Source organism: Eubalaena glacialis, chromosome 11 (assembly GCF_028564815.1).
Source record: "Eubalaena glacialis isolate mEubGla1 chromosome 11, mEubGla1.1.hap2.+ XY, whole genome shotgun sequence".
In the NCBI taxonomy this organism is placed as follows: Eukaryota; Metazoa; Chordata; class Mammalia; order Artiodactyla; family Balaenidae; genus Eubalaena; species Eubalaena glacialis.
This window is the reverse complement of record NC_083726.1, coordinates 99,321,247-99,335,323: the sequence shown is the minus strand read 5'-3', so window position 1 is coordinate 99,335,323 and position 14,077 is coordinate 99,321,247. Positions and strand designations below refer to the sequence as shown.

Sequence of the window (14,077 nt, the reverse complement as noted above, 5' to 3'; positions counted from 1 at the left end):
CACAAGTCCATGTTTTCTGCCTCCCAAATTCATTACAGCTCTCCATTCCTTGCAAGGACTCCCCTAGTCTAAGCCATCATCATCTTTTGCTTATAACCAAGTTGCCATTTCTTACTCTCCAACCTCAATTTACAGTGTCCTCCCCTGACACCCACACAACTTTGGCTCCATTGGTCTCCTTCCTGTTCTTCAAACAAGCCAAGCTCCTTGCCATCCCAAGATTTTGTATTTTTCTTCTGCCTGAGAATGTCAGCAATACTGATTCCCACCCCAGTTTATCCCATATCTGACTCCACCTTATCTTTCCAGACCCCCTTTTATTTTTAGCTTCCCTAAAGTAGCCCACCACTTACCTTATCACATCATTTTGCTTACTTTTTCTTTATAAAGCATTATAAAATTCTATAATTACCTTATTTACCGGTTTGGAGTGTTTTCCCCCTGTCTAGAAGATAAGCATGATCAAAGCAGAGACTTGTCTTTTTAATACATGGCTGTGTCCCTTGAACTAAAAGGAAGGATGTCTGTTACATAGTAGGCATTCCATAAATATTTGTTAAATAATTGAATGGATAATTAAGTGAATGACGTCAAATTCCATTGAGATTCCCTAACCTTTTCATTTCTACCCAAATGATTCATCTTTACTCACTGGTGTTAGCTTGATAGCTTGTTAGTTACCCAAGACAAGTTTTCTTACTTTGTTCATTTACTTTTGATTCTGCCTGGGGTTATTAATCATTTTCAATAATAATACTGCCTTGGGAACCTAATAGGAAAATCAAAGGTCATGATGCTGATATTTTCAGAATATCTCCTGGCTGATGTGGACAGTAAATGATATTCACCCATCAATCATTCCTCTACTTCCTGCAACTGAATCTCCCTGGAGGAGTCATCAGATCCTCTCAATCTTGAAGACTGACAGGAAGTCCCTGTGGACACCAGCTCTATGCAAAATCAGGAGGGATCCTTGACACTAAGATTTAAAAGCCCCACCTTCAGAACAAAATTAGAAAACTCAGAGGTTAAGTTACAGTTATTGCAGCTTCTGGAAAGGTGTAGAACATGAAGGTAAGTAAAGGTTTTATATATTTGAGATTTTTTAGCTATTTTATAAAAAAGCTGTATAGCTTTTTACCTCTTTCATGTTTAATAAGTGTTTTAGAGGCTAAAGGATAGTTAAACGTTACGCCTTTAAAATATCAGAATCACTTGATTTTACAAAGAAAAAGTTTCACTAATTCGCCCAAATCCCCATTTGGGTTAAATAATAAAAATAATATATTTCTAATTAATTTTTTTAAAAAAGAACTCTTTATGGATTAACTAGACTATAAACTGGGGAACCCCCTTCTGCCCCACCCTCTGAGCGCTAAAACAGAACATAGCAAAAAGTAAGGGATTTGTAATTGTCCAGGCGCCAGGGAAGGAAGCAGAAGATCCTATAGGCACAGAAACGACTTTCTTTGATCTTTTCATACAGGGATTCAGAAGTCTGGTGGTAACAACCTTGGCTCTTTTCCTGGTGTTTTCTTTCATGGGAAATTCCAACAGTGCTCCGCAGGTAATCAAACGCAAAAATTGGGACTCCTTCGTGCGCTGTGTGCCTGCCTGCCTGCCTTCCTTCCTTCCTTCCTCCCTCTCTCTTTCTATTTCTTCCCTTCTTTTCCTTCTTTCTTTCCTTCTATCTTCTCCCTCCTTCCTTCCCTTCCCTTTCTTTCTTTCCCTCCCCTCCCTTCTTTTTTTTCCTAATAGTGGGCTGGGCAGCAACGCCTTACTAACTGCTTTCCTCTTCTCCCCGGGTTATAGAGACTCTTTGAGAGAAGGAACTGGACTCCTCAAGCTATGCTCTACCTGAAGGGTGCACGTACGTTCCAAATACTTTGCTCTTCCGACAGCAATAGAGGGAGATCCGTAGGGGTGCATGAATCCGTGGGATAGATGAAGAGTTGTGGGGAGAGAATCCTATCGAGTTTGTTCCCATAAATAATCGAGGTCATCCTGGTCTCAGTTAATCAAGGAGAAAGGTCGGGGGGCGGGGGGAGGATTATCAGAAATCCTCCACCCTAAACCGGAGGGTTGCTGGCTCCTGCCCAAAGGGAGACTGGGATTTCCGGGGACACACCGCCCCGCCCTGGCTGGTGGGCGAGATCGCCGCCCCCCCTCCGAAGCGCACTCGGGGGCCCGGGGGCGGGGGGCGTGCGGGCTTCACCCGTGGTCTCCTCCCTCATCCGCGCCGGCGCCCCGACCCCGGCAGTCCCGCGCGCACCGGACCGGGGGCACCCGGCCCCGCCCGCTCCCGGCCCCGGAACCCCGATCGATCGGGCCGGGAGGGCGCTGAGCCCGTGTCTCGCCTTGGCAGAGGGGCGCCGCTTCATCTCCGACCAGAGCCGGAGGAAGGACCTCGCCGACCGGCCGCCGCCCGGTGAGTGCGCGGGGGTGAGGGGGCCGCGGGCTACAGAGGACCGCGCAGGACCGGAGGGGCGCGCTCCGCCTCCGAAAAGGCTGGCCCGTGGGCCTTCCCGGGGGAGAGCCGGCCCCGCCCGGCCCCGCTGGCAGCGGCGGAACTGGGGATCGCAACGCCCCGCCGGGATGGAGATGGGCGGCGGGGGCCGGGGTTCCGCTCCCGGGCGTCAGGATGGATATGAGAGCTGTGCGCCTGCCCTGCCCGAGAAATGGGCCTCCCGTTTAGGGCATGATCTTTACAAGATTTTTCTTAAACGCTGTTGTTGTTGCCAATGTTGTTATCATCATCATCATCATCATTATTAAAATAGTGATTTGCCTAAAAACTTCAAACAGCTCTATTATATTACTAAAAAGAACTAACAAAAGGTTCAAAACCAGAAATAGTGAAGAAGTGGGGGCCGTTAAGGACGGAGCCAGAGACTATGTTTCATGATAAACCTTTCCATGCCATTCATTGGATTAAAAACTAACAATACCATTCATTTTGATAAACGTTCAAGATTGTTAAAAATACCAAGTAGACTCATTTTGAAAAATACCAAACACTGTGTTGAGCACATAGGTGCTTATCAAATTTTTGTTTACCTTCTTCAAGCCTGCAGTGTAATTAACCTTTTTTTTTTACCGTGGGAGGGTAAGTTTTGTTTTCCCACTTCAGCAGCTCCCAAATTGAAAATCATGGTTTGTGTTGAATCAGGATGGTTTGTCTTCTGTCAACTTAGATTTGAAATAGTTTTGAATATTTTGCAGATTCTCCTTCAGTCAAATAATTGACTTACATGTGGCCAAGAATGTAGATTATTTTCTCAAACTGCTTTGGAAGGAACAAGAGAGAAGATAGTCCAGGCTCCAGGCAGGGTCCCATCTAAACCTTTCCACCCAGACATCCCATTTTAAGCTCTGAGAGGGAAATTTCTCATGGGTTCTTTATCTTAATCCTCCTTGCTTTCATGAAATTCTCTGTAGTATATAGTTTAAATTTTCTTCCATTCCCTGTAATACACAACATAACCAGTTGTAAGCAATGTCTAAGGGAAGTGTGAAATGTTTCAACTTGTAAAAATCATTCTGTGTAAGGGGCTCTTTGCTGAGGGATCACAGAGGTATTTCACAGAGATTTTCTAGTATTATAGCATACTGGAATAGGATTTATCTATATGAATATTTAAATGCTAATAGAATCTGTATTTATTTTTTCGTTTCTCCAGAAAGACGAAGCCCAAATCCCCAACTACTAACTCTTCCAGAGGCAGTAGCTGTGCTATTGGCTTCCTTGCAGAAACCGCAAGAAGGTATAATTATAGTGACCTCTTTTAACTGCAGGACAGGGAAGCTTTGAGTGCTTTGGGCATTCTGTGTTGAGTACAACAAAGTTGCTTTTATTTATTCAGATTTTAAAAAATAATTAACGGCTGCCCACACCACCAGAAATTCACAGAGATGTTTATTATTTTAAGACTCCCATGCTGCTCGTTAAAGTGTTTCCCAAGAATGTAAAAACATTTCCTTGATGAGACTGGGGGATTTCATGTTAATTCCATAATCCATAGCCTATTGGAGCTTTTATTTCTGTTAGAACTCCAGAAAGTCCAACTTCATTATTTTATATTTGAAAAAACTGAGGCCAAAAGAGGTTTATATAATCGCAAATCCAGTTACTCGCTATTAAAGTTTGAACCAAATGGAATAGCTGAAAATCACTCATTTTTTACTTACAAACACAGCAGTTTCTTATGGTTCACCCTAAGAGATTGGGCTAGTTCTGATTCTAAGCCTGTGTGATTTGCACTACACTATATAGCTTCTTCCATGCCAGGATTAGGTGTGTTCTTCAAATAGAGGCTCTCTATCCATGTAGCATTAAAACCACTAATTGCATTAAGGCATCTTGTTGCACATTAGCCAGGGCTTTGGAGTATAACAGGACTGGGTTCAAATCTTGGCCTTGTTGCTTTACTAGCTGTGTGACCCTGAGCCTTAGTGTCATTAGGGGTAAAATGGAATAATGACATCCATGGGCAGGTTGCTCTAAGAGCCAAATGAAACAAAGTACGTACTTTCTATTAGCATTAACAATAGAGGTCATCAAAGCATATTCAACAGATCTAGATTTTTCCCTCTCAAAAATTGTAATGATGCCATATTTATGACATAATTTAAGTGTTAAAATGTATTTAACAAAATACAGTGAGTAGTCTGGTGGTCAAAGCATAGCTGCTGGCCTTGGGCTCTGACACTTGTGCTAGCGGAGAAAGCCTATGTGCTCCCTGCCTGTTATTGGACGGGCCCCGTCAGGGAGGGGAAGAGAGCAGGGGGCTCTTTCTGGCTTCTAGCTTATGGCTTTGTTGTGAAAAAAACAAAACAAAACAAAACAAAAACCTATGAGAAGCAAATGGAAGAGAGTGGGATAAAGAGGTCTTTTGAAATCAGAGAAAGTCCGCAGCTGACTTGGTTGAGTGGAGGGGATTATAATACTGAATTCAGTAAATCTGCATTTATGCCTGCTAGGTGCCAGGCACTGTGGCAGGTAGAGAAGAAAATGGATTAAACAAAAGCAAGAACGAGAATGGCCTTTGCAGTGAAAAGGCAGGGTGAACAGTCAGTAGGACAGTAGGCTGTGAGAGTCATGGCCATACTATAGCTATGACTACCACTACTGTTACTACTCCCTCTAGCTAATAATTATTGAGGGTTTTACTATAATGCAGTGGGTCAGGCACTGTTCCAAGCACTTGATACGGATTAATACATTTATTAATAATTCATTAATCCATAACAAATGAATTACCTCCTAGGATTACCCACTGTCATTATCTATACTTTACAGATGAGGAAACAGAAGCACAGAAAGATTAAGTAGCTTGCCCACTATCACATAGCAGGTACATACTAGTACTGGGATGAAGAACAGGGGGTAACTTATTCTTTATCTGAGAATCAATCAGATGGTCCATGGATTTTTACCAGAAAGAGGACATGGTGAAGGAAGATGAAACTGGTTATTGCTTATAGGGTAACCGTAAGAGCAGTTACAATAGCTACAATATGAGAACATCTACTGTGTGTCAGATATTAAAGCTAATCTTTATAGCTCAGAAAACTGACCCTTCTGAGCTGTATATACTTTCCTAAGGTCCACATAGAGTGGAAGTGATATGGGGAGTTTACACAGCAAAAAGTGATACGGGGAGTTTAACTCAGGGCTGTGGGATGCTGTAGCTCTTTCAGCTATGCCCTGCCACCTCTCAGATGGATGGTGTTGAAGAGGAAAGGCCAGAGTGATGAGGTCAGTGAGAAACTAAGGCAGTCATTCAGGAGTGGACTGATGAGGTCAGTGGGGATGGAGGCTCAACCCTGAGGCATACCGGAAGGAAGAGCAGATAAAAATCAAGGTCCTAGTGTATAGCACAGGGAACTATATTTAATACCGTGTAATAAATCATAATGGAAAAGGATATGAAAAAAATATATGTATAACTGAGTCACTTTGCTGTATAGAGGAAATTAACACAGCATTGTAAATCAACTATACTTCAATAAAATTTTAAAACGAAAGAGAGAATCCAGAGTCAAGCACATTTTTAAAGTGTTTGTGTGAGTTTAAAATGGTGATACTGACAAATGAAAATTCCTGTGGATATAATTAAGGTTCAGTTTGAGGTGACGGAGCCATTCCAGTGGATAAAGGTGTATATAGGTCACTGGTTCTCTGCTCTCCATATGTGGACTGGCTCCATCAGAGTTCTCTGGAGAACTTGCTGAAAATACAGATTTCTTGGCCTTAGGTCCAGAGAGTCTGATTCCATACTACTTGAGTGAGGCCCCAGAATCTGTATCCTTAAGAAGTTCACCCACATTATTCTGATGATGTCAGGTTTGGGAACAACTGGAAATTCAGAGCCAGTTTATAAAGGTTGGAAGCATGAAAATGGAACTCTCTCCTAGGCCTCAGATGTAGTGGGAAAAGGGCAGATAATAAAGGATTTGCCCTGGAGAATACCCAGAGATCAAGGGAAAGGGGGGAAATCATATCAGTGAAGGGACTTCAAAAGGAGCAGGCAGAAAGGTAAGAGGAGAGCCAGAATAACAGAGAATCCAAGAAGTCGAGGATGGAAAGTTTCAAGAAAGGAGTGATGAGAAGCATCAAATATAGCAGAATGCTTAGTCAGAGTACAGAAATCAAAGGAGAAGGAAGATTGTGTTGGGTAGGAAGGGTCATTAAATCACGGTTCACAAGTCTTCTCCTCAGCCCCTGCCCAGTGGTGTGATTTGCTGCTGCCTTGCCCGTTCTGAAACCTTGTTTCAAGGGAATTTAGGAAAAGAAGGTAAACTGCAGAGTTAAGAGAAGGTGGATGCTTGCTGGCACGGCTTTCAGAATTCTTGTGATGAAAAGGTGAGAAAGAGTTGAATCATGGGTAGAAGATGCTGCATCCAAGGTGATCTTTTCTAAATTCGGCATTTGGCACTCTTACTGTTTTTTTTTTTTTTTTTTTTCCGGCTGCGCAGCGAGGCATGCGGGATCTTAGCTCCCCGACCAGGGATGGAACCCATGCCCCCTGCAGTGGAAGGGTAGAGTCTTAACCACTGGAATGCCAGGGAAGTCCCTCTTACTGATTTTTGAAGTCAGTAGGAGGACAGTGAGGGTGGAGATGGATTGTTAGTGAAGTCTGAGATTTAATTGCTGGGAAGATGTGAGCTGGAATGGAGAAGGTAGAGCTAATTTTAAAGAGGAGGAGAGGGATCTTCATTAGAAACTTTACAGAAGAATGTGACTATAGGTCTCCATTTCAAGTCTTTGTTGGAAAATAAATTCAAGTTTTTAATTATTGAAGTTTCCGAAGTGGCTTGTCTCTGATGATGAAATGAGGAAACAAAATTTTTTTAGTCTAAATGGATGGGAAAGTTTTGGATTCCCATATGATAGATTAATCATTAGTCACCTTTAATATTTTTATTCTGAAGTCCCTAGGTATTATTTGGACTTATTTTATGTAGTGGATTATTATTTTAAGTAGTGGATTGTTATCTTAATGGAGGATATACAGGGATGATTCCTTTCTTTTTTTTTTTTTCCTTTCCTTTAAATACTAGTATATTTAAAATAGATAACTAATAAGGAGCTACTGTATAGCACAGGGAACTCTACTCAATACTCTGAAATGACCTATATGTGAAAAGAATCTAAAAAAGAGTGGATATTTGTATATGTATAACTGATTCACTTTGCTGTACAGTAGAAACTAACACAACATTGTAAATCAACTATACTCCAATAAAAATTTTTAAAAATAGAAAAATAAAAATTTTTTTAAAAATAGAGTAACTGATTATCTGCAATATTTTGAAGTTTGCTACCAATTCAGGTTAAACCGTAGCTCAGATATTCCAACCATGTTGTAACTAACTAGGGGAAAGTGGTTTTCTCTAGAGATGACCTTACATAAAATGAGGAACGGAATTTTGCCTCTGGCAGCTTCCTCTCCCTTCCCCATCCTCAGTTTCCTCTCCCTTCCACTTCATCAGTTTCAGCCCTTCAACCCATTTTTAGTCCCAGGAATCTGCTGTCATCTCAGTCCGCTATCCCCACCCCAGAGGTGATTCCTCCTGCTCTGAAGTTTTGCAATCCTGCCCAGCTAACAAGTGTCCCTTCTTTTTGTCTTACTTCCACCCCAGACGTCTAGTTCAACTTGTAAGAGAATATGTGCAAATGTGTTCCTCTGTCATCTTTCCCAGCTAAAATGCATTTTAACAGGAAATACAGAAACAGTACCTTGATGCAAGTGAATGGTTCTACTGGTGGGTATTTTAGACATGAGGCATATTTAGAGCAAGACATGTGGCCTTTTCAGATTTCTACCAAACACACCATGTAATAGTTAAATTCACTGTAGAGATTCACATGTCAGATGTGAATTCTTCAATGCATCCCAAGCTGAGGGGGAAATTTTTGAAACAAAATCAATCAAAATCCAATTTGGGGGTGGTTTCCATAGCAGAGTGCCTGAGTTGACATAATGTAGGGGGGCAAATGTTTATCTCCTGAGGTTCTCTTCATCTTATATTTTCTTCTTATAAAACACAGGATACATGTTTATGTTATGTATTTTTTTTCCTAACAGCTGGAGAAGAAAACTTTGATCAAGCCAGATTCCTAGAAGACAGTCTGCTAAACTGGTGAAAATATACCAGATTCCATTCAATTATAGTTCTATTCTTGTTGAAAACATGAACCATGTGAATAAAGCCTGTGGACCCTTTTTATGTTCATTTGTAATCTTAGGAACATGTGCAGCCAGTTTTATTCTTCCAGAAGCTAAAGTGATGTTGAGTTCTTAGTGAGAACATCGTTGCTTTCTTCCATTGCTTCAGGTCCTGTTTAGATCGCCTTGTGTCTTACTCTCGAATTTTTTAGCCCATTTATAATTATTAGGTTGAAGACTCTTTAGAGTGTTCTTTCGTTTTGTGACAACAGATACCCATCTTGATCTAATCATTCTTAGTTGCTTTTTTTCATTCTGTTACCCACTTGCACTGTCTTATCACTCAGCAGGGAATCTCCTCTCCTTTTCCCCCTTTTCTCACCTCCAAGGAGGGTGAGGCGGGGAAGCATGGCAAGATGGGAAAGAGTAGAGTGTGATTCTTTTCGTATCCAGGAGAGGTAAGTTGTCAGGAAGGGAAGTGGGAAGGGATGACAGGGAAGAAGCCCTGTGATCAGACACTGCGGTGTGGTTGCTGAGAGAGGGGACCCTTGGTAAGACTGGAGCCAGTGGAAGGTTCTACAGCTGGAAGCTCCCCCTTGTGCTCTCTGGGGATCTCCCCGAATTCAGTTTAGAAACAAGGATCTAAAAGTTACTGGGAAATAAGCAGATGGAAACACACGCTGCTTTTGTACAAAAGAAACAAACCAGTTTTTTAGAGGTAACCCATTTTCCATGGCTAAACAGACTCAAACACTGCTTACTCTAATTGACTAGAACTCTAGGCTTTATTTGACATAAAAACATAACATAAAGGCACCCTGATACAAAGTGCATGGTAATATGCCTAATTTATTCATTTTTTAAACTCAACTAGGGTTCAGTACTATCTGAAAAATAAAATACACACATACCTACAGCAAGCATATAGTATATTTATTTGAAATTACAATACGACCATCATGTTCATTATTTTTGACTTAATTACTTGAGAGTTGTTATTGATAAATGTCACAAGTGGAAAGTATTCTCCATTCTTATTGTCATCAGTATATAGCTATTAGTCAGTAGCTAAAGAATATCATTATGTGAATGTCTCTGTAACTTGGAATTACAATTTTACTGTGTTAAGTAATCAAAACCCTGCTTATAAGATTTGTCTGTATCTCATTTCATAACTGAATAATGAAACTGTATTCAAGTTAATGTAACATTGATGTCTGCCAAAAAAATAATATGCTAGCAATAAAATAATCTATGTGGCATTATAATAGGTGCCTGTCATTAATTATTGTTTGATTTTAAAGTGGATTTTCTAGACAGTGTATATGTCCAGTTTATTGAGAATTATTTACTCACCTGACATAGACTTGTACATATGGACTGCTTAAATACTATGTCTAGTCCCAGAATACATTTAAAGTCTATCTTACAAAGTAATTCTTCCACAACTAGAACAATCTCAAGTATTTCCCACTAAAACAGAGTTTGTAAAAGCTGTCTAAATGACCAACAGCTGTTATAATATCAGCTACAATATTACAAGTACTTGAATTTCCTGAACATTGTTCTGCCGTACAGATGTGCACATTAACCCAGTAGTTGCATATGCCCGGTTTGCTATAACTTTCTATCTCTCCGGGGGTGTCTTTGCAATTCTCTTTATTTCTATCTTGTTCAAAACTGAAATGAATAAGTGATCAGTGGTCAAAACTTTTCACATTGTATGGCTTGTCTTTTAAAATTGGAAAATATCTGCCTCCTGTGCATGTCCATGTACTAGAATACCCCACCTCCAGATAGGACTTGCAGCCACTTTCACCCCGTTCCAGTTGCTCTTCTCCTCTTTGCCTCTATAGCCTTCTTCCCCTGTGGCTACGTGGCCTCCAGGGTGGGCTCTCAATGACTCTCTGTTTCCCTGGTTTTCCCCAGTGGATGACTCCTCTCCCCCACCATAGTGATCCTAAGCAAGGAGAGAAGGTGAGAGGTTAAAATCAGCCTCCAACTAGCATTTCTTCTTTACCTGCTGATGAGAAATAAAAGTCTATATCCTACCAACCCTGAGTTACATTATTTTACCTTGGCCTCAGGAGAAAGAGGAGTTGGGAATGTAACCTGTTTGTCTCCTCCTACTGGACTATAAATCCCTTAAGGAAATGTTCACGTCTAATTTGATTTTATCCTTACAACCACAATGTGAAGTGGGCAGTTGTATCTCCCACATTACTTCATAGAAATTTAGGATCATCCTAGGAAGTTGCTTTGAATCTCCTCAAGTACACTTAACCAATCCCTCTTCTGAGGCCTCCTTGTGTCCTGGAAAGCTACTAGTATAGCACTTGTAATATTTTATATTCCCATCTGTATATGTAAAGCCAGCTCTGTTCACTCTAGCCCTTACCATGGAAGGAAGGGTGGTACAATGCATAAAAAAGTCTTGCTGTCAGCTGGTCAAGCACACACAATTTTCCATAGTTCCTGTCCTCCAATTTATGGATACATACATTCTTTATTTATTATTTATTAGTTTTTCTTTTTTTATACATACTTTAAGAGCATCAATTTTTTGTATCTATGTTTCTCCCAATAAAACCATTCATTTATGCAACTACTGTGTATAAGGTGCTGTGCTAGACACACAGTCACCTAACAATCCTATTGGTTGTTCCTCACTGAGCTTTGTCAATATTGGGGAAAGAACAACTAGACACCAGGCTTTGTCAGTCTTGGGGAAAGGACAACTAAATGACTGGAGCAAGGGGTTGGAGTCAGGTGGCAGCAGCTGTCTGAATAGAGGACCAAGTGCAGGGTAGAAACTGATTCTTACACATGCCACTCGAAGCCAGGTGTTTACAAATCAGTCCTTTCCATGTGTCCTATACCATTTGTACTCATTTCTAATCAGAGAACTATTCTTCCATTTAAAAAAAAACACTTGAATTTTAAAGTTTTGTATTAAGAAGTTATAGCTTCTGTATAGCTCATGCTTTCAGTAGCCGTGGATCAGCCAGTTACCAATCAAGAGTATCACTTGAATACACACATTGCACCACTCTATTAGGGACATATTTTCATGGTTATTGCAAAAGTGAAACCCATTTTATCATGAGATCTTTCTGGCACTTCAGCAAATGAGTATTTGGATTGTAATACAAATCTATTTCTGATCTCCTCTGCAGAGCTTGGAGAGTTGGGTTAATTGGTATCCATTGGGCATTTTTCAAGGATTAGGCTTTAGGTAATTTATTTTCCTTCCTTACAAACCTCTAAATTAGGGGAGTTTGCAACAATCTTCCATTTTGACCTGAGTTGTTGCTTGTATCCGCCATTCTTCTACTCTCCCCTAACAACGGGGTGATAGAGCTGGAGTGCAGTTTTCCACTGGTCTTGCACCATCTGACACACTGTCATTGTTTCTCTTCCCTTATTGCCATCAACAACCCAGCACTGAGAAGACCTAAACTTCTTTAGAGCCCCTACAAACCTGGACCAACCAATATGCCAACCAAGGTTTTCACTGTGATCTAAATGTAACAACATTCAGTTGTGGAAAAAACAATCCATAAGTGAATGTGGGGTTTGGGTTTTGTATTTTTGTTTTTTTGTTTTTTTGCTGATTTAGGTTTAACTACATTTCAAACATTAATATGTTTAACTACAATCATTCAACAATGTCTCAGAGACATTGTCCTTATTATAAGTAGACTCTATTTTCTTTTTGCTAATTTTTTTAAAAGATAGTTTTAAATGTTATCCTTCATAAGGCACTATTTTATAGTAGGTGTTTTTGCACATATTATCTTATTTAAATGTCTAAAAGAATTTTAAACATTATCAATGCAGTTAAATCTTTAAATATTGATATATTTATTCATATGGATTTAACAATTTATCACCTATGGAAGATTGACCAAGTTTTCAAAAAGGCTTTCCTTTTAAACGATAGAAAAAACTGTTGCAGTCAGATGGTACAGTACACATGGTAACATCTCCCGATCATTAGTTTGAGAAGTGACCTTGTACATATGCATTAATATGTATCAACATCTGGATTTAGGATAGCTACTGTCCTATGGATTTTGATTGTCTGCAAAGCTAGGTATAAATTCATGGTTCTGCCTCATGTGAAAAATAAAAATAATCACTAAAGACCAAATTACTTTAAATATAAAGGTAGAACACATTCATAGCTAAGATCAGGATCCTTTGTGGGGGAAATGGCAGATTGGTTTAGCAGGTATAGAAGCTGTATAAACACTAAGCCAAGGATTATGGTGATGATAACTAAAAAATCAGCATTAGGAAATGAAAATTCTTATTGCTTAAAACAACCATTTTAAAAACACTTCCAGTCTTCCTCCTTTAATTAACACTCTTCCTAGAGCCTGAACTGACTGGGGCAAAAGGAGTTGGATTTTATTATAAATTACAAAATTGCCATTCACTTAATCTCCTCCACTTTTTAGGCAGAGAATAAATCCCATTGTTATACTGAGAAGAAGAGAATGAAACATGTGGCATTTTCATTTCTTTCAATAATCATTCTTTCTATGTCCTCACTACATTAGCCTGTTCGACCAGAGTGGAATTCAGTTCTTGTATTCGCCATGCAGCTTCTTCTTCCCGCGAGGAACATGATTCAGAGACAATGGTGACTTGATATTTAACCGATCCCTTTCAGCCTCCTCTTCCTCATCGTATCTTTCATCCTCATTCTCATCCTCCACATCGCTGCTCTGAGGACTAGAGACCTGAGATCCCGAAGGAGAAGGTGGTACTGAGGAAGGCCTGGGATATTTAAACCCTTCTGTCTGCCAAAGACAAAAATAAGACACAAAACATTAGAATGACTTTTTGATTTTTCAGTGAGGTACACACTTGGCACGTGCATTTAATAAAAAACACAGTTGGATTTTTGGTCTGTTCAGGGGCTATTAACTTTGATTTATTTTGATTCTGGTCCAACCAAGCTCAAGAGAGACTGCTTAAATAAATAGCTTTCTTTTATCAAGCATTGAAATGTGCCAGGGGCTATATACCTGTGATCTTATTTAATCTCTGACCAATTTGTTCTTTCGACTGACATTAGAAAATTGAGGGTCCAAGAGGCCAATGATTTGCCCAAGGTCATACGGCATGTAAGTGGTAGAGCAAAGGGTGGTTCCAGGGCTGTGATCATCCCAGAGCCTTTAATATCTGTTGAGATTATCAGTCTCTATGTCATCTTTCAGATTTGCTCAATCAAATTCCAGAACATGAGCAGCCTGGATATTCCATGGACAACACCCACTAGAAATATTCCTGGAAGTCAGGCCACTTCACTGACCTTAAAATTCAACCAGTTCCTTTTATTTTCAGTTAATGAGCAAACATCACTAGGTTTTAATCAATTGCCCTTCTACCTAAGA

The 14,077-nt window shown here is 40.1% G+C and overlaps 2 protein-coding genes across 2 annotated transcripts in view; one reads left to right on the top strand and one right to left on the bottom strand.

Moving 5' to 3' along the window:
- Positions 1-732: 732 nt before the first annotated feature.
- On the top strand, positions 733-8,789 carry SPX (spexin hormone). The gene is made up of 6 exons (XM_061205492.1): positions 733-1,074; positions 1,487-1,567; positions 1,813-1,870; positions 2,366-2,428; positions 3,681-3,764; positions 8,592-8,789. The coding sequence occupies exons 1-6, from the start codon at positions 1,069-1,071 to the stop codon at positions 8,648-8,650; spliced, it is 351 nt and encodes a 116-aa protein (XP_061061475.1). The 5' UTR covers positions 733-1,068; the 3' UTR covers positions 8,651-8,789.
- Positions 8,790-13,258: 4,469 nt separating this feature from the next.
- The window catches only part of GYS2 (glycogen synthase 2), a 61,609-nt gene continuing 60,790 nt past the window's right edge, over positions 13,259-14,077 (bottom strand). The window contains exon 16 of the mRNA XM_061204547.1: positions 13,259-13,480. Within this exon, the coding sequence (XP_061060530.1) occupies positions 13,259-13,480 (222 nt within the window). The remainder of the gene's footprint in view (positions 13,481-14,077) is intronic.

Excerpts from the sequence above, each read along its gene's own strand:
- SPX (XM_061205492.1), top strand. Across the intron at positions 2,429-3,680 it reads CGCCGACCGGCCGCCGCCCG|AAAGACGAAGCCCAAATCCC; the intron begins GTGAGTGCGCGG and ends TCGTTTCTCCAG. Across the intron at positions 3,765-8,591 it reads CTTGCAGAAACCGCAAGAAG|CTGGAGAAGAAAACTTTGAT; the intron begins GTATAATTATAG and ends TTTTCCTAACAG.